This window comes from Hoplias malabaricus, chromosome Y (genome assembly GCF_029633855.1).
Source record: "Hoplias malabaricus isolate fHopMal1 chromosome Y, fHopMal1.hap1, whole genome shotgun sequence".
NCBI lineage: Eukaryota > Metazoa > Chordata > Actinopteri > Characiformes > Erythrinidae > Hoplias > Hoplias malabaricus.
The window spans coordinates 60448095-60473061 of NC_089820.1; the positions used below are offsets into that span (position 1 = coordinate 60448095).

Sequence of the window (24967 nt, forward strand, 5' to 3'; positions counted from 1 at the left end):
CCCCCGTTGCTTCATCAAATTTATTGGTTCACTACATTCATCAGAGAGCAACCCCTGAATGAGAAGATGTCCAAAGTTCTGACTGGTGCTGTACATGCTGTATGCAAAGCAGTTATTTGTTTTCACCCTCTGACAGCTTCACACACTCTCTCCGTTCTCTCAGTCGGCTTCATGAGGTCGTCACCTGGAACGGTTTTCAGTGAACGGCTGTGGCCTCGTCGAGAGTTAATCTGTAGAACCGCTCTCTTCTGAATGTGTCCGAGACTAACTGGGGCTGTGCAGAGGTAGGGGCTGGTACACAGTTCTATACAGTGACTAGCTCTACTCCACCAATCACTGATGAGGAGACGTGTCCAAACCTTTGACTGGTACTGTACACTGAAAAAAAATAAAAAGTAACACTTTCTATGAAGCGCATATTTAGAAGCATTTAAATAAATGTGGTTATAGCTTTTTGTAACTTGGTAATAATACTTTGACCTAAACTCTACTAATGCCTCATCAGACTCTTATACTGAGCTATAACTGGTTATTTTTTAACTTCTACACATTTATCACTATTCATTATAAAGCCTTTTAAATGGATAATGACATGTGCATCATTATAAAACGCCTGTAATACATAGTATCAAATGTGAATACATTATTGAAAATGTCATCACTGTGGGCTTCAAGTCACTGATGGTTTACATTATTATTTATTATAAAAACATAAGCAATAACTTTACACTCAATATTGTATTTTTAAACATTCATAATGTGTTTAAAGTCATTAATGTGTATTTTAGGTGGTTTATATTTGTGCACATTTCATTAACCATTCATAAGGCTTTATAATGAAGAGTGACACTATAATGAAGTGGTGTGTTCTCTTGCAGCAGTTTGTGAATGTGGCCATCTAGTGTCCGCAGACCTTCACTGCAGCAGGTGATAAACACCACACTACAAACAGTTGTTTAATTATGTTTCATTAATGAGAACCATGTTCAGAAACTGAGGTGTTTTGTGACACGCCGCAAAATAATAAATATTTACATTTTTTATTACTTTTTTTTTTCCACAAACATTTTGTGAACTCTACATTTCCACTTTCATTACGTCCACCACAAGCACAAAAGATAAAGGTACAAAAGGTAATAAATATTTTTTTATATTAAAGTTTTGGTTTTGTATGAGATTGAGTGGTCTTTATTATTCCTGACTTTTATTTCTGTTTCCTGCAACAACATTCAGACTCAGACAAAGTTTATTTAATAAATTCACAGAAAACATTGGCTATAAAGAAAAGAAGCAGATTTTTCCCCATTTTTCTTTTTTATTTTGATCAATAAACTTCAGTCATTTACGGAAATGTAATTATTACAGAGAGACAATGAAGTTAATATTTTGTTTTATTAAAAAGATCATGCCCTGTTTAAATATTGATATGTTTTTATGTTCAATAATAACTCTTTTATCCCCCTTTTTATGCCACTGTGCTTTTAATCAAGCATGATGTATGTAAATTAGCTCCATTCTTACTGGTTGCTGGAGGAAACCCACACAGACACAGGGAGAATACACCACACTCCTCACAGTCACCCGGAGGAAACCCACGCAGACACAGGGAGAACACACCACACTTCCCACAGACAGTCACCCGGAGGAAACCCACGCAGACACAGGGAGAACACACCACACTCCTCACAGACACTCACCCGGAGGAAACCCACGCAGACACAAGAAGAACACATCACACTCCTCACAGACAGTCACCCGGAGCGGGACTTGAACCCACAACATCCAGGACCCTGCAGCTGTGACAGAGACATTACCTGCTGCTCCACTGTGCTCTCAGAGGAAGAGGGTAAATAAAGAAGATTAATTTTCTTCACACAGAACCCTGTATTTTGACCTGCAGTCTGTGTCGATAGCCCCACAGTTATGAGACAGTGGAGCCTCTGGTGCTCTCCCACCGACCCAGTTGCTAAAGGGTTCCACAGAGATCCCATTGGCCCAGATCCAGAACCCAAAGAGTCGACTCTGTCCAAGCCCCAGCCACAGAGTCCCAGAGACACCCCTCCTCCTGAGCTCTCTCTCCACCTCTTTCTGGTCCAGGTCAGACTCAATGCGCAGGACACTGTTCCTGTTCTCTTTCCTACAGTAGTCCAGAGCACTCTCCCAGTTCATAAGATCTTTACTCACATGGATGTACGCTGTGAGAGACAGAGTTACAAACACAAGAGGATGTTTTAGAGTTAAAGTTGTACACTATTGAGAATGAGAGAGTGTGAAGTCTTGACTTACTGCTGTAGCAGAGAGCAGAGGTCAGTTTACTGCACGGCACAGAGAACCACAATCCTTTATTCAACTGTACACAATCTGGTGATTGTGGTGATGAAGTTTGAGGTTTACTAGATGCCCAGTTTCTGTAGGCAGAGCGTCCTCCATCAGTCCACTGCCAGTCATCCTGCAGGAGGCCGATCCAGAACTGCGCGGAGCTGCTTTTCCCTTCATTGTACACTCTTTCATTTTGGGTCTGATCTCTGATGCTGACCAGATCAGTGTGGTTCCTCCTGCAGTGACTCTGAGCTTCGTACCAGGTCAGATTCTTCAGAACTAAACTATAGCTGAAGGTGAGGTCAGAAACATCTGTGGACAGAAATAAATAGACACATTAAATTTGCTAGAGTTAAAGTTAATGGAGTTTAATTAATGGTGCTTCACTTGAACACAAACAAGAAAACACTTTGAACAGAGTGAGTTTGAGAAGGAGGTTCTCTAAGCATTGTCAGCAGTTACCTTGGTTATAGCACATGAAAGTTCTGTTCTCCGTGCACTGAAGACAATCCCATTGACCATCAGCCTTCACTGTAGCACAGCAGGGCTCTGATCCACACCTGTTTGTTATGTTATTGAATGTAACGTCATCTCCATTAGACCATTTCCCACTCCAGTTCGACTGATTCCGATAGAGACCGATCCAGGCAGAGCAGACACCACTCAGCACAGTGTTCTCTTCCTCGCTGTACACAGTGACCAGGTCAGTGTAGTAGGCTCTGCAAGCTGTTTGAGCCTCAGACCGATTCATCTGCTTCTCAATGATGTGGAAATTTTGGAGTCTCCTGTCGAAGGCTGTGGAAAATAAAATAAAAAATTATTTATTTAATTCAGTAAGAGAACAGTCACAAGGCTGGATGTGATGTATGTGGTTATTCTTGGCACTTGGTGTTTCAGAAATATTGAAATATTTTATTTATTCTAAACACAGGTGTCAGAAATGTGATTCCTTCATTTTCTACTGGAGCTATGAATGTTTTGAGACAGATCCACCCCCAACAATTACTTCACTGTGTAAAGTGCATTAATGAACATAAACCTTCCCCAAACAGTGTTGGGTTTTCTGAAGTAAACTTGCTAAAGTAGTGGCAAAAAGCGATGATGGTAACAACAGCCACGACCCTGAGCTCACTATGAATCTAAGCCAGTTTTTGTAGATAACACTGTGTCCTACAGTGTCAGAAACTACACGACCAAATCTGTTAGACATCATTTTACAAGCTGATGCACAATGAAGTAATAATTTAGGTTTGTAGTTTGCTCAACGCTATAAACATCACATCACTGTAAACTATTAGTGAAGAGAACTTCAGATGCCAAATATGTGTTGTCTGATTTGACTACATTTGGGGTAAAACTGGATTATTTTTACATTTTGGCCAAATTAGGGATAAAAGGATTTTGAATTTGAATTTTATGTAGAATTTCAGTTTTAATTAATTAATTAATCCTTTCATTCATTCATTATCTGTAACCCTTATCCAGTTCAGGGTCACGGTGGGTTCAGAGCCTACCTGGAATCATTGGGCGCAAGGTGGGAATACACCCTGGAGGGGGCGCCAGTCCTTCACAGGGCATTATTATATATTAGTATTTATTTATTTTTATTTATGTAATTTTCAGTCAATTTCAATTTATTTGTGTATTAATAATAAGAGGGGGCGCCAGTCCTTCACAGGGCAACACACACACACATACGGACACTTTTGAGTCGCCAATCCACCTACCAACGTGTGTTTTTTGGACTGTGGGAGGAAACCGAAGCACCCGGAGGAAACTCACGCAGACACAGGGAGAACACACCACACTCCTCACAGACAGTCACCCGGAGGAAACCCACGCAGACACAGGGAGAACACACCACACTCCTCACAGACAGTCACCCGGAGGAAACCCACGCAGACACAGGGAGAACACACCAACTCCTCACAGACAGTCACCCGGAGCGGGAAACGAACCCACAACCTCCAGGTCCCTGGAGCTGTGTGACTGCGACACTAACCTGCTGCGCCACCTTGCCGCCCCTAATTAATTCATTGATTGACTGATTGATAAAAATACTGTTCGTCTGAGCTGGGTCGATTTGAACTGGCACCAAAATGACACACCGATCCAGCACCACAAGAGGGACCCAGTTTACTTCTGAAACATTTTGTGATAAATTATTAACTATGAACCGAGGAAGACTAACTGAATCTGAGCTCTCATTTCACATTCACTGTCCTGTGTACACCGTGTGTAGTTTGAAGTTTAAAGTTCATGCTTTTTAATGTTCTGAGGTCTCTCCATTGTCCGAACGCCTCCGGATGCTGTTTCTCAGCTGTGGCTGAGCAGGTAACGGAGGGAGAGAGCTACTGAGCCTGGTTTGTAAGATTTAGATCAATGTAAAAATATAAAATGATGCACTGAGGTGTGTTTTATTCTGGAAGCTGCTGAGAATGAGGGTGTGTGTGTTTACGACTTACTGCGGTAGCACAGAGCAGGCTGAGCATTAGGGCATGGCACTGCTTCCCATTTCCCATTATTCAGATGTGAACAGTTTGATGATGATGATGATGATGGTGGTGGTGATGATGATGGTGATGATGATGATGGCCGAGGCTGACCATTCGTCAAGTTCCTGTAGGCAGAGCATCCTCCATCACTCCAATCCCAGTCGTCCCTCAGCAGACAGATCCAGAACAATCCGCTCCTGGTCTGATGTTTGATGCGGACCAGATCTTCGTAGAGCTTCCTGCAGCGACTCTGAGCTTTAGACGCGTGCAGACTCTTAGTAATTAACTGGTAAATAATGAAATGGGCAGCAACACCTGTGGAGGTGTAAGGACGGAAAGAGTAATGTTGAATACTCATTCATTGTCTGTAACCCTTATCCAGTACAGGGTCGCAGTGGGTCCAGAACATACCAGGAATCACTTAACAGGGCGACACACACTCATACATTCACTCACACACTCACACCTACGGACACTTTTGAGTCTCCAATCCACATACCAACGTGTGTTTTTGAAACCCACGCAGACACAGGGAGAACACACCACACTCCTCACAGACAGTCACCTGGAGGAAACCCACTTAGACACAGGAAGAACACAGCACACTCCTCACAGACAGTCACCTGGAGGAAACCCATGCAGACACAGGGAGAACACACCACACTCCTCACAGACAGTCACCTGGAGGAAACCCACGCAGACACAGGGAGAACACACCACACTCCTCACAGACAGTCACCTGGAGGAAACCCACTTAGACACAGGAAGAACACAGCACACTCCTCACAGACAGTCACCTGGAGGAAACCCACTTAGACACAGGGAGAACACACCACACTCCTCACAGACAGTCACCTGGAGGAAACCCACTTAGACACAGGAAGAACACAGCACACTCCTCACAGGGAGAACACACCACACTCCTCACAGACAGTCACCAGGAGGAAACCCAAGCAGACACAGGGAGAACACACCACGCTCCTCACAGACAGTCACCCGGAGGAAACCCACGCAGACACAGGGAGAACACACCACACTCCTCACAGACAGTCACCCGGAGGAAACCCACGCAGACACAGGGAGAACACACCACACTCCTCACAGACAGTCACACGGAGGAAACCCACGCAGACACAGGGAGAACACACCACACTCCTCACAGACAGTCACCTGGAGGAAACCCACTTAGACAGAGGGAGAACACACCACACTCCTCACAGACAGTCACCTGGAGCGGGACTCGAACCCACAACCTCCAGGTCCCTGGAGCTGTAACAGAGACATTACCTGCTGCTCCTCTGTACCACCCTTGTTGAATATTGAAGATGGATCAAACAAAATAATAAAAAAATGTATAATAATTTAAATCTTCATCATTAATCTGTGTTAATTATGGCTTGAACAGCATTTATATAAATTTGAATATTCATTCAGATTATCACTGTGTAAAAATATGTCTCACTTCTTCACTCAAAAACCTTCAGCTAGATTCGTCAATTTTACAGCAGCTGTCCTTCACACTGTGAACGTTTCATGACGAATAGAAACACTCCAAAATCACTTGGAGTAAAATTGGTTTTTACACTGACTTCGACCAGGGGCGATTTAAGGAACACACACACACACACTTTTGTGTGAGAATTATTTCCATTCTGGTGAAGGAGAAAGTACTGTAAATGAATTATTGATTAAAATGATAAGATGAAAAGAGAGGTATTGTATAAATAAAAAATAAAGGGAGATGGGACACCCTCCATGACATAAATATATTTATATTGTGAACAGGAAGTTTTTGACAGTTACTGTTTTGTTTTGCCACTACTCACTACAGGTCTGTTTTCTCTCCTGGTTCTTCATGCTCTTGTCCGGTCTCCATCTTTATTACTTTAATTTTATATTTATTTATACACAAATAAATTGAAAATGACTGAAAAGTACATGAATAGAAATAAATAAATACTAATATATAATAATAATAATAATAATAATAATAATAATAATAACCAAAAGCATTTGAGAAGTATAAATAAATGTAAGAGTTGGTTGTGGAGAATTAACAGTTTATGCTCAGTTTGGTTGTGTGAAATCATTGTGGAAAACAAAAGCTGTCATGGCTTTATCACTAATGTGCTCTTCACTAATTTTAACTGTCAACTTTCTCACCTGCTTTTTGCTGTCCATTCTTCTTACAATTTCCCTCTTTCTGCTGCCAAACAACTGACAAAAATGACACAAATAATGAGTATTTTAAACTAATAACAGACAAATAAATAGATTAATTTCAACTTATAGCATTTTTTCCTAAAACACTGAGCTGCTGTGGGCTAGTCTTATTCAAATCACACCCTGATTCTAATAATCTGTTATCAATATTATGAAGATCATATGCAGATTCTGAGGATATGACAGACTCACAGACTATAACACAGACTAAAAAAAAGATTTATCACATAAAAAGCATGAATATTTTGGGTCTGAGCATTTGCAGAGCTGCATAGTAGCACATTTCGACAAGTAGCACAAGTCGTCAGAAAACCTGCACTCGAGTGTGTGTGCGTGCACACTATTTTTTTTGATATATGAGAGATAACCATAAAATAAGACATTTTCCTCATATTTTTACAGGCGCTTGGACTCAAAACTTAAAAAAGAGGCTAGAAACACTCATGACGTCGACTGTAAATTACTATTTTTGGAGATACATAATTTATATTGGACAGCAATGATATACAATCCCCATAATTCAGATCTGAGTACTGCTGTGTGACCAGTCCACACTGATGTTTCAAACTGCAGATCAGTTTATTACACTATTGCACAGCTGTTCCTACCACTGTATCATAGTCACTGTTCAGAAGCTTCAGAAACTGATGCTTATAAAAGTGACACTCAGAATTAGTGCTTGATTTTTATCAGAAATATCAGTGAGTATTTAAAAGCAGACAAATACAGTTCAGATGATTAACAGTCAGTAGTTACCTTGTTTACAGCACATGAAAGCTTTCTTCTCTGTGCAATTATGACTTTCCCATGACCCATCCATCTTCACAGCAGCACAGCAGAGCCCTGCCCCACAGTCCCATGTCAGATCACTGAATTTAACATCATTACCATTAAACCATTTAAAACTGGGCTGATTGCAGTTCAGACCAATCCAATATCGCTCAGTCAACTTCTTGGCCAGATCAGTGAGTGCAGTATTGTCTTTATCACTGTGCACAGTGACCAGCTCAGTGTAGTTTGTTCTGCACGCCACTCGAGCCTCAGACTGATTCATCATCTTCTTAATGAGGTGGAAAGTCTTGAACATTCTCTGGTCTGTAGATGAAAAGACTGTAAAAGTGCTCTCTAGTTAATGAAGCAGAACTGAAATGACAGGTGTAGGTGTGACGTGTATTTTGATTGTATTTGCCTGCAGTTTATTCTTGCTTTGTGCACTGTGTCTTTTGTAAATTGATAACTAGGATAAAAATGACCAAAATGGAGATTTTATAGATTTAATTAGAACCTGCATATTCTGAGCATGTTGTTAGCTATAAAACAGTTATTATTCATTGTGAACTGCTACTCTAAAGCTCAACTCACCACTATCTCCTAGGGTTATTTTAAATTTGACTTTCAGATTAAATGAGGGTTCTCCTCAACGTAAAACGCAAGCTTAAATAAAGAATAAAGATAGAAAAAAAACAGTTCATTCATTCATTATCTGTAAGCGCTTATCCAGTTCAGGGTCGCAGTGGGTCCAGAGCCAACCTGGAATCATTGAGCGCAAGGTGGGAATACACCCTGGAGGGGATGCCAGTCCGTCGCAGGGCGACACACACTCGCACATTCCACCAATGTGTGTTTTTGGAGCGTAGGAGGAAACCGGAGCACCCAGAGGAAACCCATGCAGAAACAGGGAGAACACACCACACTCCTCACAGACAGTCACCCGGAGGAAACCCATGCAGACACAGGGAGAACACACCACACTCCTCACAGACAGTCACCCGGAGGAAACCCACACAGACACAGGGAGAACACACCACACTCCTCACAGACAGTCACCCGGAGGAAACCCACGCAGACACAGGGAGAACACACCACACTCCTCACAGACAGTCACCCGGAGGAAACCCACGCAGACACAGGGAGAACACATCACACTCCTCACAGACAGTCACCTGGAGGAAACCCACGCGGACACAGGGAGAACACACCACACTCCTCACAGACAGTCACCCGGAGGAAACCCACGCGGACACAGGGAGAACACACCACACTCCTCACAGACAGTCACCCGGAGGAAACCCACGCAGACACAGGGAGAACACACCACACTCCTCACAGACAAGTCACCCGGAGGAAACCCACGCAGACACAGAGAGAACACACCACACTCCTCACAGACAGTCACCTGGAGGAAACCCACGCAGACACAGAGAGAACACACCACACTCCTCACAGACAGTCACCTGGAGGAAACCCACGCGGACACAGGGAGAACACACCACACTCCTCACAGACAGTCACCCGGAGGAAACCCACGCAGACACAGGGAGAACACACCACACTCCTCACAGACAGTCACCCGGAGGAAACCCACGCAGACACAGGGAGAACACACCACACTCCTCACAGACAAGTCACCCGGAGGAAACCCACGCAGACACAGGGAGAACACACCACACTCCTCACAGACAGTCACCCGGAGGAAACCCACGCAGACACAGAGAGAACACACCACACTCCTCACAGACAGTCACCTGGAGGAAACCCACGCGGACACAGGGAGAACACACCACACTCCTCACAGACAGTCACCCGGAGGAAACCCACGCGGACACGGAGAGAGCACATCAAACTCACCATCACAGTTGTTATTATTATTAATTTATTTATTGTTTATTTGATGTCTGTGTGGGGAAGATTCTTGACCTTGGAATTTTGAATCTGCTAAACTTGACCTCTAGACGGGAAACTGAGTTTGTGAAAAAATGCAAATAGAAACGACAAGCTGCATTTTAGATTGACCGATTTGGACTGCGCATGAGCAAAACATCATATCTTGTTCGAGCATAATTGTAAAGAGACACAGCCCTTTTTTTGACTGAACTAAACTTTGTCTGTCCCACGTCGTTATTCGTCACGTTTTAATTAAACAGAACAATACCTCAACACGGAGATATTAATTTGTAAATAAACACACTTTGCCGGTGTTCCCGTTGTTTAAAACTGTAAAGGACAGTGAGGAAACGCTAACTCATTTTATGTCTGATTAAAGTTACTCACTCTTGAATATAAAGCATCTCTTTGCTTTGGAAAACAGTCCTTGCTGCTAAAACCTACATACATGAAGGTCTGCGCATGCGCCGCCCAAATCTCATAGCAACCACCACCCCCAAGCTACGTCATTGTATTTATGGTGCTACGTTAATTTCATCAAACTCTTCTGGTGTGTGAGTGACTGGCTGGTGCAGCAGGATTAGGTTTATTACACATCATTTTCATTATGTAAATAAACTTACTTGAGGAGACGATGAGGAAGATGAGGACGGCTGCCATGGTGACAAAACCCCTCCCTCCAGCGCAGGTTTGGTGTCTGTGGATTTAAAATGGAGCGTATTCTTTTCGCTAAACTACTCAGTTTAGTGTCTTTTAAAAGAGGGACAGGGCACGGCGTGGGGATAAAAAGTCCCTGGCAGGGGTATGAAAACCACAACTGATTTGCAGCTTGTTTCTGTGCACTGAAACAATAACAACAAAGACATATCACCACTTCTATCTGCATCTATCTCTGTTTAGAACACATTTGCTCATTCTTAGTAATACACGGCATACAATATTCAAACAAACGTGTCCGTGTCCTACAAGTACAACCTGTGTAAATCAAATGGGCTTGTAACATCACTCCAACACCATCAGCTTAGTCCATCAGACCACACCATATTATGATAACTGCTAATAAACTTATTTAAATATCAATCAACACTGCTATTTCACTGCTATTTGTTTAATTTTGCATATGTCTCTCCTATAATATTATAATAGTAGTTTACCAAGATGGACGTCACTGTTTTAAAACCTGTAGCACATGGTGTACTGTATCAGACTGAATGTTCAGAGGATTTAGCTCACAGTCGTAACTATTTTGTCAAATGCAGATAAAAATAGTGAGTTCACTAATTACATCCTAATTATTTTATAACGGATCAGTAGCAGAGACATTTCCAGAAAGACAAAGGTAAACAAGACTCTCACCTGATGAAGAGTGTGTCACTGAATGAGGTGGAACTATTCAAATGCTGAAGATAATGCTCGTGAAGCAGTCAGGCCTAGTGTGGGCAGGAGCTGGTAAACAAATTTATGAAAGTTGACAGAACCACGCTGTAAATATCTGCACTAGTTTTGTGTTTGGTTTAGTGTTTACCCTCCTAAGAGAGTGAAATGTAAATGGTTTTAAAAGCAACATCCAAACCTTTCAAACCTCAAACAACATCGAGTGAAGCATGGGCATTAGAAAGGAACTATATACATGTAACCTATTATTACTATTATTATTATTATTATTATTATTATTATTATTATTATTATTATCATTATTATTAGTAGTAGTATTAGTAGTAGAGCTAGAGGAGGTACACTCACAGCTATTTAGCAACCAACAGAGGACTACTCACACTCATAGGGAGCTGCAGAATTCAAAGTCCAAAGTTATTCCTGAGTCACCTTTCCCAGCACCAACAGCCCCTACACCAGCTCCACCACTGGAGGCTAACAGAGTCTTCCCAAACACAGCTGAACATGGGTTCTCTCAGTTTAGCTATGTGCCCTCAGCACAGTACCAGACTCCCTCCTACAGGGACCTGGACAGAATCGCGCACCACATAACGTGCTTCGAGTCAAAGTCGGATGGCTCATATGAAATCTATTTGTACCTAAAAGATATAGATTACTTTTTGCAAAGGTTCCCCAGAGCCACGGTAGATGACAGAATCTGCCTGATCAGAATGACATCAAGCAGGGCAGTCAACAGTTTCACTGAACGGCAACCCAACTATGTCAGGAGACAATATGATGTGCTCTGTGACGCTTTGGAGAAGGAGTTCTCCAATCAGCTTTCACAGGCAGTCACACCATCAGTACTATCACTATAGACAAGTATATTTCGGGCCCTGAAATGAACCGGGAATGGAAGTAGAGTTGAATTTCAAAACACTGTTTGTCCTAAATCTCCATCCCAACACTATTCATTATCTAGGGGTTGCAGCATGTCCACGCACCTTGTCTAGCAAAGAGCTGCGTGACTTAGCACTCAGAGGCTTTTTTAAAGACCAGCAAACTTTAAACCAATGGCCAGAAATACCACAAAATGTTTGCCGTTATACTCAGCCTTCCCCCATGGAGCTAGACTAAGCCCCTAAGGCTGAATCATGGTATCCAAAACCCTCTCCATCTCACAGGCTTACAGAAAATCAGGAGAATAATAAAACATTACAAAACAATAGGAGTTCTCCTCACTCTAGTCCTCAATGGTCAGGTGAAACCCAACATCACTCAAACCCCTGTGTTAATCCGATAATGTCAGGGCACCGTCAGAATAAATTCCCCGCCAGTAGGCATGAGAAGCCAGCACCTAAGGAAAATATGGTGGACTACGTGTGTCCCCAAAACTCGCACACACGTGGCGAAACCCTAGACAAAAGCCCCTGTCCTAACTCGAGTAACGAGAACAGGGATGAGAACTGGCACCAGTGTGAAAGCTCAGATGATGTGAATGTGTCTGAAGTATCTGGAATTAGCACAGAAATTCTAGTAACCACTGAACAGGTGTTTTCGCAAATGACTGTCCAAACAGTAACAGTTCCTTTTCCTAACACCCATTCAGATCCCAAATGGCCTCCGGTAAGAGATAAATGAAAAGACCTGACAAACCAGAGTGACCACAACCCCCCCCCCCCCCCCCCCCCTCCTTGGTGCAATTAAGAGAGAAAAAATTGTTAACACAAGAAACAATTAAAAGAACATTATTTAAGGAAGCAGTAAATGAATTTAAGATCATAACATAATTAATTACCTATGAGTTCTCCTATGTACACAATCCACAACTGCAGCATCGCTTATTGCACAATGTAACTTTTAGCAGCATCAGTTATTGCACTGAACCTGTTTAAACAAAACCAGAACTGTTTATACCGGAACTATTTGGTATTTGTTTAGCAAAGATATGGCCCTGTTGTAAAAACTGTCCCTCAAATAGTTTGTCCTTGTTTTAAGTTGTCTGTAACATCTGCCTGAGAGCAGCATTTCAAACATCTGGTGTCCTCGGTGTGAACAGTCCTTGATAATAGTGTAAGCCCTCCTAAGGCAGCGAGTGCTGTAGAGGTCCTCCATGGAGGGGAGAGAGTGTCGTGTTGATGACCCTCTATAAGGTTTTTTTATGTGCTGTGGTACAGCTGGAGAACTATGCAGAGATGCAGTATGTCAGAACGCTCTCCACGGAGCAGCGGTAGAAGACAGTCAGCAATTTCTTATCCAGATTCAGCCTCTTAAGGATCCTCAGGAAATAAAGACGATGCTGGGCATTTTTCACCACCACTGAAGTGTTCTGCGTCCATATACACCCCAAGGAACTTGAAGCAGGACACCCTCTCCACATCCTGTCCATTGATGCAGATTGATTGCAGGTTGGACTTCTTCCTTCTGAATACTATCACTATAGACAAGTATATTTCGGGCCCTGAAATGAACCGGGAATGGAAGTAGAGTTGGTTGGACTTCTTCCTTCTGAAGTCTACAATCAGTTCTTTGGTCTTGGAGGTGTTAATGTCCAGGTTGTCCACTGAGCACCACTCCACTAGCCTTTGATCCTCTCCCCTGTATGACGTTTCATCACCCTCAGAGATCAGTCCGACCAGAGTAGTGTCGTCAGCGAAATTGATTGTGACGTTGTCTGAGTGGCTGCTGATGCAGTCATACGTGTACAGTGTATAGAGGAGTGGGCTCAGCACACAACCCTGTGGAGACCCAGTGTTGATTGTGAGGGCTGTGGAGAGATGTGAGCCAACTCTAACTCTCTGTACACGGTCTGTGAGAAAGTTCCTTAGCCAACTGCAACACACAACAGTATAGGGACAATTTGCAAAACTCATCAGAGCCGCATTTGCAGTCAGCCAACAAAGGCTGGAAAAGAGCAAAAAGGGGATGCAAAAATGGTTATGACCAAAATGTGTTCCATGAAAGGCTGAAAAGGGGGGACAAGTTGCAAAAGTACAACTCTGTTGCTGCCCTAAAAGTCCATGAAAAGTGAGAAACAAGTTTATAAGCTCCTGCCACATGGGTCAGACCCACACAGGGTCCTAAATCTTTCCCCCACCATTCATCCTTTATCCAGGAATGTGAATAAAGATCAGCAAAGCGCTGACTTCAAATGGGCTCACCACAACCAGATGGAACCTCACCAAATCACCATGGGACATGTAGGGAACAACCACACCCTTGTTAAGACATAAAAGAGCAGCAGACACCCAGAATACCTTTAATTGTATTAAACGTCAGCTTCCAGAACAGAGTATATATATATAAAAAAAAAACGAACACAATTTCATCTGTACTCACGTTGCGTCCGTCTGATAAAGTAATCCGAGGTATATCGATCTAGAAGTAAAAATAATTCTAATTTCTATTTTAAGCATTGTATTCCATTCTAACTTGTGTATCGCCGTCCATCGCTAATTCATTAATCCACGAAAAACTATTCAAAAGGGGGTTGATGCAGTCAGCACACAGTACTGTTTTCATTTTTTCTGAAATTTTTCTTTGTTTCTTCAGTAATCTAAGGTGACAACGCACACATTCAATGCCGAACAGGTTTATTCCCACTAGTTAGGTTAAATCAGTGTTCTTAGTAGTCAGCTCAGCTATAGAGGAACACTCTGCTTATCCAGTAATTATCACTAAGGCAAACATTATTAAAAGCATTTACATGGGTAACTACCCCTGAAAATTTCTTTTGATAACAATAATATTTCCTAGTTAACAGACACTTTTAACGTAAGGTGAACACTCATACCAGCAGATTGGATCAAGTCCAGTAAAGGTTTATTCCCATATTAAATGATCCCAGAAAGGTATCACCCTGAGTGTATGAATGAATGTCTCCATTGACCATCTCCATTCATTGCCATATTGTTGGTCCGATGTTTTCTGAGGGAAAATATCAAACTAAAAGGGGGATATGTAGTGTGATATGATGAATGTGTATTAATTTCTAATGAGAAAGTTGACTTTCTGAGATTTGATTTTAATTAGGGTGACCAGATCTGAGATGGTGAAAAAGAGGACACGCCTTGGGGGGGATTAGGTCTCGCCCCTCGCTGCCGTTGTATTCTTAGCTGAACCTATGTATGCTCTTAGGTCCCTTACACCTTTATTTGCTACACAAAACATGGGAATTACATGAGCTTTGCCTGACGTAAACAAGGACTACTGACGTGCAGACTGACCAATTAAATGTTTACAGAGAAGGTTATCGACCAATAACGGTAGCTCTACAGTCAGACCGTCCAGTGCATACAGAGAGCATTTCCACCTCACATATAACATTTATGATTACTTTATGTTAGATGTTTGGTGCTCAAGTAGATACTGAAATCTACATAAATGACATTTACTACAGAAAATATACAACATTTTTTACTTAAAAAATAATTTACTGTTTAAATTATTGTGCACTAAAAAGAAAATATTCACCGATCTGGTGATTGTTTAGGGCTGTGACTAAATGGTCACCACTCTTTATTTCTGACTGCAGTTGTAAGAAAAGGACAAAAAGTAACACAACTGTCAGAAAATAAAGCAGTGTACAGGTACGTTTTTGTCACTAAAGGTACAACAGTGGTATAAATGTGGTACCTGTATAAACCTCAAGTGACAGCAAAAGGTACCAACACAGGCACAGTTTTTTTCTGAGACTGTACTAGTAAACAAACCTTTAAAATCAACAAACACACACTTGCTCAGTCCAATAATGTACAACGTAACATGAGGAGAAGAATCTAATCAAGTGCCTCTATAAACGAGTAAAGGTCACCTTGCTGCTGCTGGGATATGTGAAGGTTTATGATGAATATATAAAGAAATCTGCTTCTAATCTAAGCTCACTGCTTTGTAAACACAAGCTGTAGTTTCAGTGTCGATGATTTACATGGGAGCGGTTTGGAGCCCATACAATTATGAAAGAAGAGGAGAGCTGTGGAAACTAAAGGCAAATGTGTGTCCTGTAAAAACAAGGGCTGCTCATAGAAACATCATCACGACTGTAAATAGATTTGCATCACGGAAACCATCCGTAATATTGTAATATATTTCACTGGCATGAGCAATGATACCAGGCCTGTAAGGTTTAACCTCATCTTGATGCATGTTTGTTGGAAGAGAAGATCCAGACTGGTCATAGTTCACACACGAACATGTATCTTAGGTTTGTGTGACGTTATTATAAGATTATCCAGTTTCTAGATATTTGTTGGTTGTTGTAAGTCATCGTCTGCAGTTTTTTTTTTGTTTGTTTGCACTTCTCTAGAAGGCCCTCTTTCTGTGTTCGTTTGCGTCATGGGTTTCATTTACATTTGACTCTGAGGTTGTCTTTGTTTTGCTTGACGCTTTTATTACCCACTAACAACGACAGCAGTGTGCTCCTGAACACCCCGCCCACTCATGTATATTTAATATCACAATAATAAATATCACTTTTATGGATTAAATATTAGCTACTGATTCAGCGACAGCAGCCCATCACGAAGACTGCAGCTGTGCTCCTGCCTCTGTCAATCTTTCTGAATCCAGCCGGGAACCAGCTTAGCACCAGAGGAACATGGCATTACCATGACTTTCATCTCTGTCCTGCTCCTCCTGCTTTCTGGTAAATATCCAGACTTTATGAACTATTACTGTGTAGACATCATTAATATCAAGAAGAAATGATGGAATAAACATCAAATCTTAAATGACCATGTCCTTTACAGTGTAGTAATGCTCTACTTTCTCAGTGTGCTACATCTATCTAGGGGTGATTTTACCAGATTAAAGTTGCTCTAATGCTAGAGAGTACACGGGGAAATATTAATAAAATAAAGGATGTTAATGCAGCTGTGAATACTTCAAGTACAGTATGTAAAAGTACAGAATCAATGGTCACTCAATGATCACTATTTGTTTCACACCTGATATAGATAATAAAATAAAGGTTATTTAAAAGATCTAATGCTGAATTTACACTTTCCCCATCATTCAGAGGCTAAAGAGCCTCATTAATAGAATTTATATTGATATAAACCCAACATTAAAACTATATTTTTAGTTTTCCTTAAGGATTTAAAGGTGAAGGTCTATGTGTCATGGGGGGACCACTGTTCTGCTTGTGCTCCCATAGATCCAGCCTCCCACACTCGAGTGAGACTCCTGCCTGGAGTTTCCTCTTCCCAGAGGAGAGACAGGGAGGCCTTGCCCTTAAGCGAGGGAGTGTCTCACATTCTCACATCTGGCGAGTTGAAGGTTGTCTTTTGAGACTGAGATTTCAGTCCTGCAGTGTGAGGCATTACCTCGCTTAAGGGCAAGGCCACAGTGTCTCTCCAGGAGGCCATTTTCCTTACATTCTAAATAAATATGGTTTAATAACATGCACTGGACATAAACAGGAAGATTAGGGCTGTCATTATTGATTATATTAACAAACCCCATGTGCACGGCAGACAAAGATCTAGTTTACATTGGCTCCATGTGAATGGTACATCAACATTCTTGCCGTAAGTAAATGTGGAGATGTGTTTTAATAATGAACAACCCACGCAGAGTCAATCATTCTGACACAGGAGGAAGAAACATACAAGTGCTTTAAAATGACAATTTATTTGTTTGTCTCTTAAGGAATGGGTCATTATTTAACTCTAACTACACACAACGACAGTGCTTTAGCCTTTTTAAGACTTCAGTAATGCCTCAGTATCCTGCAGGCTGTTTAAAAGAAACCTTGTACTATTTTTAGCTTAACATACAAAGTTTTAACAGGATTTTTTAGAAAACAGGATGTCAGTTCTGTTCTAGTACATTAACCAGAGATTGTGTTTCCAGGTCTTCGTCCTGCAGATCAAAGCAGTCTTAGGACTTTCCACCTCATTGAGAAGTGGATGACTCAGTCTGAGGCTCGAGCAGCGTGCAGAACAAACTACACTGACCTGGTCACTGTGTACAGTGAGGAAGACAATGCTGCACTCAGTGATCTGGTCAAGAACTCGACTGATCCACCTTGGCTTGGTCTGTACCGCAGTCAGCCCAGTTTTAAATGGTCTAATGGTGATGATGTTACATTCAGTGATCTGACAGGGGACTGTGGGACAGGGCCCTGCTGTGCTGCTGTGAAGGCTGATGGATCATGGGAAAGTCTTAAGTGCACAGAGAACAGAACTTTCATGTGCTATAAACAAGGTAACTACTGATCATTAACTACAGAGACTTCAGCCAAATTAATTCTACCACAGTCTATTAATTATTTATTCCTATCTTTATATTCCTTAACCTCCACAGATGCTACTGACCTCACCTTCAGCTATAGTTTAGTTCTGAAGAATCTGACCTGGTACGAAGCTCAGAGTCACTGCAGGGAGAACTACACTGATCTGGTCAGCATCAGAGATCAGACCCAAAATGAAGAAGTGAAGAAAGAATGGGGGAGCAGCAGTGGATCGTTCTGGATCGGTCTGCTGAGGGACGACTGGGAGTGGGCTGATGGAGGACGCTCTACCTACAGGAACTGGGGGACGTATCAGCCTCGACCATCACCATCAAACTGTACAAAACTGAGCAATGGGAAATCACTCAGTGTCATGCACTAATTCTGAGCCTGCTCTGTGCTACCGCAGTAAGTCAAGACTTCACAATCACTTGTTTCAGCATTCATACACACACAAACACACACACACACACACACACACAAATCAGCTTCTGATAAATCCATTTCTGCTCTTATTCCTCCGTCAGCGTCCATCCATGTGAGTGCTGAGCCTATGAGCTGGAGCTCTGCTCTGGACTACTGCAAGAAAGAGAACAGGAAAGATCTCCTGAGCATTGAGTCTGAGCTGGACCAGAAAGAGGTGGGGTTTGAGCTGAAAAGGGGGCGTGTCTCCGGGCCTTTGTGGGTGAGGATTGGACAGAATCGACTCACTGAGCTGATGAAGTCCATTAAACTGCCCCCAGGGACCTGGACCAACAGCAGCAAAGAGAGAGCATTTAAACAGAAGACGGAGATTTCTCAACTCAGAGCCGTCTGTGAAGCTCAAACTTAGAGAATCTTCAGTAAGATTCCTGTCACTTGTGGATCATCAAAGTAGCAGTATGTTATTTTACCACTCTATAATTCCACTGTATTTATTTATGGAAGTGATTATTTATCATTTTTAGAATTTGTTAATGAACTGGAACAACAACCAAATTGATTTGTAATGTCTGATAAATACAGTTTATTCTCTGAAGCATGGGTCCCCCACATGGAGGCAGCCATTTTAAAAACGGATCCTGTTAATATCTAAACCTAAAGTCTGTTGTGTAACATAAGGAACAGAGCAGGGGATGGTTTACTACCCTCCTCCAAAAGTTACACAGTGCACTTTCTGTCGTGCTGAGCCTTGAGAAGCAATGACAGAGGCTCTGTTCTCCATGTTACAGCTCAGTGGAGCATCACAGTGATTTTGAAGCTGTAATTTTAAGGTGAAATATGTATTTGTGTTACTTTAATATGTTGTTATCTTATAAATAAATACACATTCGATCACAGACTCTGAGACCCGTCGTCCTGAGGGCAGACTGATGTGTGAGCTTTGTGTTTCGAAAATAACACTCATTGTTAATATGGGACTAATATATATTTTTAATATTTTATATGGTTTTGAGGAATTTAGGGTTTGGATGGGATTTTAAAACAAGATATAAACTCTCTGAAGTGACAGAGACAGCCTACAAGCCAAATTCAGCAAGAAATAAAAAGGTTGAAGCACATCATTGAGGCTAAATGTGATGTGACCAATTGGTTTGTCTCCCCTGGAGGCGAGAGTAAGGAACACACACACACACTAAAAACAGGACATTAAAAGTGCTACAGACATGTAAAGCTTGTCTGGTAGATGCTTTTAGACCGCGCTGCTTTGCCACACATTCAGCAGCAGGTTGTGTGTGAAGGACCCCCCTCCCCTCACCCATCACCCCCTTGTCACCCTGTCATCATTAACTCACATTAAATCATCTCCCAGCTGCAAAAAACAGGACACAAGCTTCACGAAAACATCTCCAGCTGTCGTTGGTGTCCTGACACCCTGCCGGAATCCATCGCCAGCTCGAGTTGGTGCCGTGACATTCGCATGTCCCAACATTTTGGTCCGAGGGCGTCACTGAGAGGCTGCTGGATGGTTTGGGACAGTGGCCTTTTTCCTTTTTGTGCCGCACTGGAAAATACGCAGTGACAGAACACACTAATGGGCACAAGAACAGATTTCTACACAAGGGAGTGTACGCAAAGGGCAGCAGTGTGTCCTCATAATCATAGCGTACAGCTTTCTCTAAACACTAGCAGCGGGCCGTAACCAGTGGCATGTTTGGGGACGTAAAAGATATGAACTAATTTAATAGTTCCAGTGAAAGATCTTTATTTTAAATATTAGAATAATGTTAATTCATGTCAATTACTGTGAACTGAATTTTAAATTTAACATTTAACTCGGCAAAATACCCATTCGACAACCTCCTGAAGATTAAAACATGGCTTCCACAAGTTTTTTTTTTTGTTATGGTTTAAAAACCTAGTAATAACAGCATTTGTTCATTTAAATAAGGCCTTAAAGCTGCCTATGGCTCTTTAATAAAAGCAACATTCCTTACCTCTGTGTGTGAACATGAAGAGATCTCAGGTGTTCTGTGAAATGTTTTTGTCAAAACACCACAAGGATCCAACACCACCAGCACAATTCAGAACAGCTGGTTTTGTGAGTCCTGTTCTTTTAAATGAGAATGAGCCACAGCTCGGTTCAGCACAAGGATTGAGGAGCAAGGAACAGAAGCTCTGGTTTTTACTTCCCTTTCTTCTGGGCTCTCGTTTTAACTGTATTTAATTAGTTATAATTTCTTCGCACCGGTGTTCGTTTTACTTGATTATACCTGGCTTTTGCGCTCTCACATAAACGCAGTCCCATCTCTGTGATTGGAGAGACTCAAACCACACTCTAAAGTCTCTGAACGCTATGTAAGAAGCAGCGTAAAATCAGAATGACTCATTTTATCCCATGTTTTCTGACTCGGCAGAAGCTGCACAAAAAGAAAACAGATGAAAAATGTTTTAAAAGCAATGAATGAGTCAAACCCAACACAGCATTGAATGCATTTCACTGAGATGTTTTTTTTAAATGTCATCTTCAATTATCTGGGTACTGTTTGATCATACACAAAAACCAAGCTGAAGAAAAAAGGCCTGAGGCCTGGAACCTGAGGCAACACGCTGATGTGATTATCATACGCCACTAAATACATATTATACATGTTAACCTTATAGTGTGGACACACTTAACATACAAACATACTGCGGACCACCAGCAGAAAGCTTCTCCTCATGGTTTTAATATGATTTCAGTTATTGTTCATAATCTCTGTCCATGCACAGCCGACCTGGATGCTGTAGGCACTGATATAGCAGCAAAAAGACAAGCCACAGAGGGGAGGAGTAAAGAGGAATAGCACCACTTTTCAACCTTCCTGCATAATCAGAACAGACTTAGAGAAACCTGCTGAGGCCTGGAGAACTACTTACACTTATGCTGATGGTGACAGGAACCAAACGTCCAAAGTGTTTAATATCGCAATACATTTATTGCCTCTAAAACCTGTGCACAACTGGCACTGATGTGTTTTCTGTAACTGGATCATTTTTAGATTTCCTGAAAAAACGCAATAATGCAGACTGGGTCATATTTACTGAAAAAACCCTGCAATCTAAAATCAGTCACAGTCTTGATCAGAAAAATTAAAGAGATATATTTAGCTGTAGTAGAATTATGCAGAAACTCTGATTCATTGGTGGAACTCCCCTTTAAGACTTCTCTTCTCTTTTGAGATTGTCCTCATGTTTTGCCGTCATTCAAAAACAGGCTTTAATTAAAGGAACACTAGGTAAGATTTGTTTTAGTATCATTATTATATATATATTTTTTGCTCCTGGGGCTGACCTCTAGTATGATTCATATTTACAGCACTGTACTGAAATGAATGGGAAGGGGGTGGGAGAGAGGGGTTGTTCCCCATCTCCTTACTCTCCTCCAAAAGTTACATAGCACGGTTTCTGCAGTGCAGAGCCCAGAGTAGCAACAACAGATGCTCCGTTCTCCCTATGACGGGTCGGTGGAGCCTCACGTTCGTTCTGAAGTCGTAATTGTAAGGTAAAAAACATACATAGTGTTCCTTTAAGATATTTGTAATATTTTTGTAAGACCTTTTAAGTAATGACTCAGTTGAATACACGTCATGGAGTTAGCAAAAGTTCCGGAGCTGGTAGGGTTCCTACAAATGAATCCTGTCTTTGAAACACAAGGCAAGATGATGAAAGATGATGAAATAAATGTAAAAACCAAAAAGAAAATATATAACAATATGCCTTTGTAACTGTTTCAGTAGCTAGGCAACAGGGTGAGTGTAGAAGTGTCCCTTCATGAGCACAGCACAATGTGTCTACGTTGCTGATGAGTGACTGTTTGCCTGGTGTTGAACAAAACGAAACGGAATCATCCGCTCACTGACGTCCACTCACTCCACTTAAGCTACTTCCGCGTACTGTTTCTGAGGTATGTGCGAATCGTTTGGCACATTTTACTCCAGCCTCCAGTGTCCTATATTGTCTTTGGCATTCTTTTTAACAACATTATTTCCTTTTTTCGTTTTCAAACTGATGAACGCTTACGATAGTCTACAATCAGAAATTAACCGTAAAATATAAATACTTCTACATTTAGAATAGAATTTTCTGTGTATAATACGATCTCAGACACACACTTGTCCACTGCAGTGCACTCTGTAATGAAGAGTTCGTATGGTGTTAAAGTGGATGAGCTCCATATCATCCGTGAGAGAATCTCAGTGCTGATAAAATAGCTGTGCATCCGCTGTGATGATACGGCGCCTCCTAGAGGATCTCTTCGTAGAAGAGCAGATAGGCCTGAGAGTTCAGGACGCGAGACTCCGGCACAGTTTGGACGTTGGTGTCGCTCACGTAAACCCACTGTCCTGGAAGAGGGCAGACGGCTTCTCTTGAACCTGTGGACAGAAAAAGATTTTTATTTCAAAAAACACCACAAGGATCAAACAGCACAGCTCAACTCTAAATAAGAACCAGCGTGAAATCAGAATGACTCCTTTTATCCCATGTGTTCTGACTCGGCTGGACGTTGCGGGGGACTAAGAGGGAGTGAGATTTTATTGTGCTGTAGCAGCTGGTGAAGCAGGTAGAGCGAAGTTTAATCAAAAGCTTTATTCACTGCCCATTTAGTTTGATCTGCTCTTTCTTATCGCTGTGAGAACATTCACACCATGACCCAATAAACAGTGGGGGGTGATTCTGTTGTGGTTCTAACCTGCTTCTTTCTCGAGCAGTTTACCAGACAGATGTAGAACAGAAACGTGTGATGTATCAATCATTTTTAAATACGATCAACTTTATCAAACCCTGCTGTCGACTACCACCCAGCCCTCGACTACAATAAAATATTTTATTCCTCCAGTCTTATGAACACTACTGAATAAAACAAACTGAAAGCACATTTGTGAGAATGAAAAGTGCTTCCAAATACACCTTTTTTTTTTTTTTACTTTAAAAGCAAGGTTAAGGTGACATGCGACACGGTGGTGCAGCAGGTAGGTGTCGCAGTCACACAGCTCCAGGGGCCTGGAGGTTGTGGGTTCGAGTCCCGCTCCGGGTGACTGTCTGTGAGGAGTGTGGTGTGTTCTCCCTGTGTCTGCGTGGGTTTCCTCCGGGGGCTCTGGTTTCCTCCCACAGTCCAAAAACACAAGTTGGTAGGTGGATAGGCGACTCAAAAGTGTCCGTATGTGTGAGTGAATGTGTGTCTGTGTTGCCCTGTGAAGGACTGGCGCCCCCTCCAGGGTGTAATCCTGCCTTGCGCCCAGTGATTCCAGGTAGGCTCTGGACCCACCGCGACCCTGAACTGGATAAGGGTTACAGATAATGAATGAATGAAGGTTAAGGTGAGGTTGAGTTTAAGATGAAAGCATTGCTAACTGGTGGAGCAGATGTCTTGCTGATCGGGGGAAATAAAAAAAAATATTCTGTATTATTTGTTGCTTAATGACTGTTTGTTAAGTGCCTTGACCTCAGACATCTGGTTGTGAACATCTGGGTAAGATGGGAGTAAAAAGGGAACGTGTTGGAGGGAGTAAAGTGGATGTTAAGTCTGTATTCCACGGCTTTAACTGGACTACTGCCCTTTTGATGGCCCAGAAAACGCAGAACCTTGGGTTCTTCATTTCTTTACCAGGACAATCAGTGCTTCTCCTTGAAAGAAGAATACACACAGAGACATGAACAGCTCAGCGTAGCCCCAATAATACACTCAAGGCTGCTGGGAGACAGTGGCAGGACACAGTCAACACACACACTTCACAACCAGCTCCGCAAAGCCACAGGACAAGCTTCATTTTTATAGGAAATAAAAACAGCCTTAGTTCACCTGAGAATACTATGCTTTCAGCTGTTTATGTGAGGAGCAGGTTTTGTTAGTTACTTTGATTTTGAATCAACAGCTAACACTGAGCAAATATGAATACGTTCAAATACATCACCCACTTTTATTATAATTTAAAATAATAATAATGGGGTTAGGGTCCGGGTGCGTGTGTGTGTGTGTGTTTGTACCTGACTGGTTCCTGCGCTGTGGTGTCCGAACCTTCACGTACGCTGTGTAGTGTCCACCACGCATCGAGCCACTGTGCTCCACGATTCCATACAAACTGTACAGAACTCTATCCCCAGAGCCCAGGTTCTGTTACACACACGCACACGCACACGCACACACACACGCACGCACGCACACGCACACGCACACACACACGCAAACACACACACGCAC

At 42.0% G+C, this 24967-nt stretch overlaps 2 protein-coding genes across 2 annotated transcripts in view; both read right to left on the reverse strand.

Annotated features, from left to right (window-relative positions):
* Window positions 1–1411: 1411 nt before the first annotated feature.
* LOC136679776 (macrophage mannose receptor 1-like) lies at window positions 1412–7823 on the reverse strand. The gene is made up of 6 exons (XM_066658447.1): window positions 7794–7823; window positions 6978–7031; window positions 4785–5129; window positions 2782–3114; window positions 2287–2631; window positions 1412–2195 (listed from the first exon to the last, which is right to left on the reverse strand). The coding sequence occupies exons 1-6, from the start codon at window positions 7807–7809 to the stop codon at window positions 1861–1863; spliced, it is 1428 nt and encodes a 475-aa protein (XP_066514544.1). The 5' UTR covers window positions 7810–7823; the 3' UTR covers window positions 1412–1860.
* A 13544-nt stretch (window positions 7824–21367) lies between these two features.
* LOC136678361 (ubiquitin carboxyl-terminal hydrolase 45-like) overlaps window positions 21368–24967 on the reverse strand; it is a 48770-nt gene continuing 45170 nt past the window's right edge. Inside the window, exons 17-18 of the mRNA XM_066656397.1 lie at window positions 24754–24880; window positions 21368–23141 (exon numbers count right to left, since the gene is read on the reverse strand). Coding sequence (XP_066512494.1) covers window positions 23011–23141; window positions 24754–24880 — 258 coding nt within the window. The 3' untranslated portion in view covers window positions 21368–23010. The remainder of the gene's footprint in view (window positions 23142–24753; window positions 24881–24967) is intronic.

Excerpts from the sequence above, each read along its gene's own strand:
- LOC136679776 (XM_066658447.1), bottom strand. Across the intron at positions 3,115-4,784 it reads GCCTGCTCTGTGCTACCGCA|CCTTCGACAGGAGACTCCAA; the intron begins GTAAGTCGTAAA and ends TATTTTCCACAG. Across the intron at positions 2,632-2,781 it reads TTTCATGTGCTATAACCAAG|ATGTTTCTGACCTCACCTTC; the intron begins GTAACTGCTGAC and ends TTCTGTCCACAG.